The 5,668-nt window shown below is 45.0% G+C and overlaps 1 protein-coding gene across 1 annotated transcript; it reads right to left on the reverse strand.

Moving 5' to 3' along the window:
- Window positions 1-235: 235 nt before the first annotated feature.
- Window positions 236-5,133, reverse strand: LOC127762893 (probable protein phosphatase 2C 14). Its single transcript, XM_052287424.1, has 5 exons — window positions 4,174-5,133; window positions 2,658-3,014; window positions 2,411-2,528; window positions 1,153-1,376; window positions 236-1,072 (listed from the first exon to the last, which is right to left on the reverse strand). Exons 1-5 carry the CDS (start codon window positions 4,630-4,632, stop codon window positions 665-667), a joined length of 1,566 nt encoding a protein of 521 aa, XP_052143384.1. The 5' UTR covers window positions 4,633-5,133; the 3' UTR covers window positions 236-664.
- Window positions 5,134-5,668: the final 535 nt, after the last annotated feature.

The raw sequence follows: 5,668 nt of genomic DNA on the forward strand, positions 1-5,668 counted from the left end.
GTTGAATCAAGGCCAGGATATAAATTTCATTATCTAAAAAATAGATTATTATAGAGTTAACAAGTACTCTTACTAGCTTGGAAAAAAAACATCTAGGGAATAATGATGATGTAGAAAGTTTTTGATTAACTCGTGTTTTTGATAGCTCCGTTACCTACAAAGAACGAGGCCTGACTCGCTATCATCAAAGTGACCATTTCCGCGCCTTGAATTGCGCATTCCACACTTCACAGCATGCAGCCAAGCGTTGCATATCTCATCAGGCAGGCATTGGATCACATATTCACATGGCAGCCATAGGCTGGGAGTCCCCCAGGCGAGGTAGAAATCGAATGAATATTACAGAATAAAATGGTGAAAACTCAAAAGGCTTCTTCTGCCTATAGGGGATTTACTATGATTTACCAACGATAGCGAGAACAAAATTATAGCAAAAGAAATACAACAAATGACGCTAAACTGACTTTGGTACTTTACAAAAGGCGAAAAAACTGCAGATCCTATCCACACTTGCATGGAGAAAAATAGCAAGCTGCAACTTCCGATGTGCTCTTACAAAAACAGGCATCAGTCTCGGCAAGAGAATTCTGAATGCGCGACCCGCATCATCACAACTGTGCAGGATCGTCCCACAAATGCTCAATCCCCGGGGAACAAACAAGGCTCACTTGGTGGTGATGCTTTGCGTTGCGCCTGAAGCATTGTTCGGCAAATCCGTGAGAGTAACCAGCTTTGCAACTGCATCAACAGCAGACAGATCATCACCATCTGTTAGAACTGCAGTAACAACATCTGAAGATACTCCAGTGCTCAATTGGATAGTATTGGAGTGCTGCCCACTGCTAACTTCTACAGCATTTGTCATATCGCGGGCCATAGAACTGGATGTTTCACTTAATTCGTCTGTATCCAGGAATAGGCAGACCACAGCACAATCATCAATTTTAGAAGTGGGGAAACGTGCACGCCAGGCACGGTGAGCTGATTCGACTAGCAATCGTGCTGCAGAGGCCCGAGAAGTAGCTCTGTTGACAATACTAACAACTTCAGTGTTTGACAGCACATCCCAAACCTACAAATAAGCACATAAATTTAGGAATTTGTATCATATTCAGGAAATGACATGGTGCGTGCAACTCAAGATCTGCTTACCCCATCAGTAGCCAATACAACAAACTCATCCTTTTCTGTGATACGGTGGTACGAGACTTCAGGCATAGAGATTAGACCATAATCCTTGAGACAGAAGTCTCCAAATGCCCTAGCCATGGCCAGTCCAGGGGAGTTGTACTTCGGAAGCCAAACACGAGCAACCTCTGGCTCCTCAGGAAGTGCAAATATCCTGCCCCTGCGTTGCCTGATTCGCTGTGCTTCACCTGAAAAAGAACCATAGTACAGCATGCATTTCAACTCAGCAATCTTCATATAATAAAATGAGGAATTGGAGAAGACATGGCATGCATCTCACAAATTTTGCAGCTATCCATTACGGAATTAAATTGTTTACTGTATTAAGTTGCTGGCCCGAAGCTCTGCAACTTTGCTCAGTTAACTAGGAGCAAAAAATATTCAGCAGTATTTGCTACTACCATAGTAACATTAAATATTTGTCATCAAATATTCATATCTGTAAGCTGAAATAACATTTATATATTGTAAAAGGGATACCAGAGGAAACTTCCAACCAGCTACAGGATGATATCAATAACATCTGTAGACACTCATCCAAAGTTAAATGTATTTTTACAATTTATAAACACTAGAAGGGTCAAATTCCACAGTCCTCAGTAGCAAGTCGGAAAGTAACATTTGTGTCACTAACAGGTGGCCCTAGGACCCACTTGTCAACCTCACAAAGGATAATACCTTCCAAATTGCATATATTTAGTGTTGCTAAGCACTTCTTTTTTGTCATAGAAATACATCTAGACCAAAATGCTTGGACTTGTTATTAACTTCTATGTTGTCTTCAGGGTGCAAATCTGAACCTTATTTATTTTAACATGACATAAAAAAAATCCAAAAGCTTTCATAATTTAATTTTAGTATGGCTCCATGTGAATGCTGGAACAAACATTTCATGAACAAACAATATATGTACCCATTATAGAACAATTAGATACTAATAACATGGTTCTTCAGACTTATGAAAAACAATAGGCAATCACATTGGAGAACAAATATGAAATGATGAAAGCTACTCCACAGCTTAATATCTAGGAATATTGCATAGTCCAAAGATACATAAGGGCCCACAAGAGGACTACAGTTCACAACAAAATCAACAAACCACAAACGAAGAAAATATGATGACACAACAAGGGTGACAAAAAAATATATATGTAAAAGATAATTAGGTTAAAGAGAAACAGCAGAGAGGAAAAAGTAGGAAGGAAAATGTATAACATACTTGGAATGTTAGGTTTGAGATCAACTGTCAATTGGACAGCCATAAGCTGATTATCTTTATCTCTTGTGCCTAAGATGGCCCGCGAGTCCCCGAGGTTACCAATTATAAGATTCCGTCCCTGCATTTAACAAGAATAAGAGAACACAATCAATATTCCAGCATGCACTTTGAGCAGCTTTTCAACTGAATGGAACCAACAGTAGGGATTTCTGTAAAACAAAATCAGATATGGGTTCCGTTCAATTACCTGCTTGAGCACTGCCACTGCTGTTGTTCCACTGAAAAAACAATCTATACTTTTATGTAACTTGAGATCTCTATCCATGACATTGAACGCCCTCAAAAATGAAGTTCTCAATGCTGTGAAGATCTCTGGGTACTCTCCGTTCTGCTCAGCATCTCTGCCCATGTTTCCAGGGGATCCTGTTTCATCTCCATTGCTTTTGATGTTGCTAGTGGATGTCTGTCGTCCTTCATCCGTCCCCAAATCCGCACCAAGCTTAATGGGCAGAAGATCTCTCACCCTCTTAGCAACCAAATGGCCGTTTGGTCCATGGCCATCAAAAACACCACAAAAAATGGTATCCTCTCTTGAACAGAAATTCTGTACCCAATAGAAATATCTGTTTAGTATAAATCATATCCTCCATAGGTACATAAGAACCACAAAAATTTACATCGTAAACTGTTGATTAAAAAGGATACAGGAGATTGGTAATTAGTGTGAAATTAGAAACTGATATTATCATATCCTAAAAGTATGTGGCATGCCAAGGAAGAATTTAGAATTGATGGTACTAAGCAGAAGTAACGGGTGTAATTCCTGCCCAGAACATAATCTGCACAAAGGGTGAGAGCAACTGCGCCAAGTAGGGCTCATATGCAGGCTCTATGAACACAGGGTACCAAGCTGCCGATTGCGTTACGCACACTTCTCACTATTACCTATTTCCTATATACCATAAGAAAGCCAGAACAGTGTGCATTTTTTTTTCTTTTTGTAGAAGGCTAGTACAGTTGTCAAATCATGTGAGTCTAAATTGAGAAAACTGCCTAGGAAATTCTTGCAAGGTACAAATTCCAGGAAACAAATGCTGACATGAACGGTATATGTGGCACTGACACGATGTGAGCCAAATTGTAATCAAACATATGGAAAGGGGAGTGGGGGTGGTCAAGCAGATAAGATCATCCAGCAAGGAGAGGGAAATAAAAAGGAACTATGGATGGATAAGCATGAAAATCATGTGGAGCCCCTACATCCCCCAGCAAGTATTCCAAATCAATAGCAATCATTAGACTTGAATTAAACAACCACAATAGAAACTCTCTACCAGCAACATCCAATGACAATCCATGCCTCAGAATTAGTATTAAATTTCAGTCAAAGTTTAATTCTTGCAAGCTTCGATATGTGGGTAAGCTCCTTACACTTGTTGCGTAATTGATGAGAACATAAACTGGATGTGCTCCAATTAGCAGCCGGTTGATGTTAACATCAAGAACAACTCAATTACGATAAGTCTTAAAACAAAAAAAATAAATTCCTTGATTCCGATGTGTAAATCTAGATCAAAGGACGAGACAGTTAATACATGTCGGATCAATTTCGTTCCAGCCTACAGAGATTAAATCAAGCAATAGTAACGGGAGCATAGTACGAATTGCATGTCAGGAGAATTGCAAGAAAACGAATCGTGAAAGAGATTTGCAAAGAAAAAAGGTAGAGACAGGAAAGCAAGAAGCGATGGTGATTTTTTTACCTCCCAGACGATCATGGCGTCTTGGTTGACGCCTTTCTTCCCCTGCAGCGTGTAGAGCGACGCGACGGCGCAGGCCCCGTTCCCCGCGATCCGGCCGGGGATCCCCCTCAGCTCGGCGGCGGCGCGGCGCCCATCCGCCCCAGGCGCGGGCCCTCGCGGCGTCTGCGCCGCCAGGCGCGGCTGCTGCCTCTGCGGCCTCGCCGCCGCCGCCGCCGCCGCCCACGTGACGCCGAGCGCGCGCAGCACGCCGAGGAGGCACCCGAGGATGTCCTCGACGCAGCCCCCGCCACCCCCCGCCGCGGGCGCGGGCGTGGCCGCGGGCGCCACCATGACGACGCGCGCGGCCACCGCGACCGCGACGAGGCGCTGGTGCTGCTGCTGCTGCCGCCGCCGCTCGCCCCCGCCGCTAGGCCGCCGACGGTTGGCCCCCGACCGGCGCCCCGCGGCGGCCTCCACCATGCACCCGCAGCCGATCCGCCCCCCGGCGCCGCGCGCCTCCCCTCCCTCCTCCTCCTCCGATGGCTACAAGCGCGCGCCCCCGATGGCTTTGCCGAGGGGTGGCGCTGCTGCTGCTGCTATTATTGTATCCCGCAACGCAACGCAACGAATGGCCTCCCAATCCCAAACCAAGGCAGCCAATGGGGAAGGAGGTGGTTGGTTACGGAACAAGAGGCCCGCGTGGTCTCAACGGCGACGCGCGCGACTAATCAAATCGGCCTAATCAACGACGACGCCTCTGCCGTCAAAATTTCTCTCCCTGCGTGGTGGTGGTGGACGAGCGGCGGGGCGAGCGAAGGGCGGTGCGGTGCGGGGCGAATCTGGGGAGGAGGAAAAAGGGCAAGTAAAAAGGGCGGAAAAGGGATGGAGGGAGAGAGGGACGCGAGGAGGAAGGAAGGGAGGAGTCGTTGGAGAGGTAATAATTGTTCTTTCCCCCGTTGAAGCGGAGAAGCTTGTGTTTGTGTGGCTCTCGCGTCTCGGAAAGGTGCGGGATTTGCTGCCCACGGCGTCAAAAAGGATGGTGACGATGGTCGGGGACACGACGGAAGGCGGCAGGAGGGCAGCCACTCATACATCACGTTTTCTATTTTGCCGGGTCACTGTAATAGTATATTGCATAGAGTTTGGGGTACAACAATAACAACCACCAAGACAGTGTTTGGCTAATGGAAAAAGAAATTTATTTCCCACCCATCAAAAAACATCTATAAATCCTAACCATTCATTCTCCCTCTCCTATTTAATCATAACCCTTCATTCATTTCTCATTTCTCAAACACAATCCCACCCCTCATTTTCCATTATCCAAACACAAAAGGGTTATGTTTCTCCTATTATCTTATTGTGTTCGCTAATGTGGTTTCAAATTTGCCAGATCACTATACTAATGTGCATTGTTTGTTGCGGCCAAAAACGATAGGATCCTATGTATAGAGTTTGAAGGAACACAACCACTACCAAAACATTACGTTTCCAATTGACCATGTAGTGTTCACTA

This window comes from Oryza glaberrima, chromosome 2 (assembly GCF_000147395.1).
Source record: "Oryza glaberrima chromosome 2, OglaRS2, whole genome shotgun sequence".
Classification (NCBI taxonomy): domain Eukaryota; kingdom Viridiplantae; phylum Streptophyta; class Magnoliopsida; order Poales; family Poaceae; genus Oryza; species Oryza glaberrima.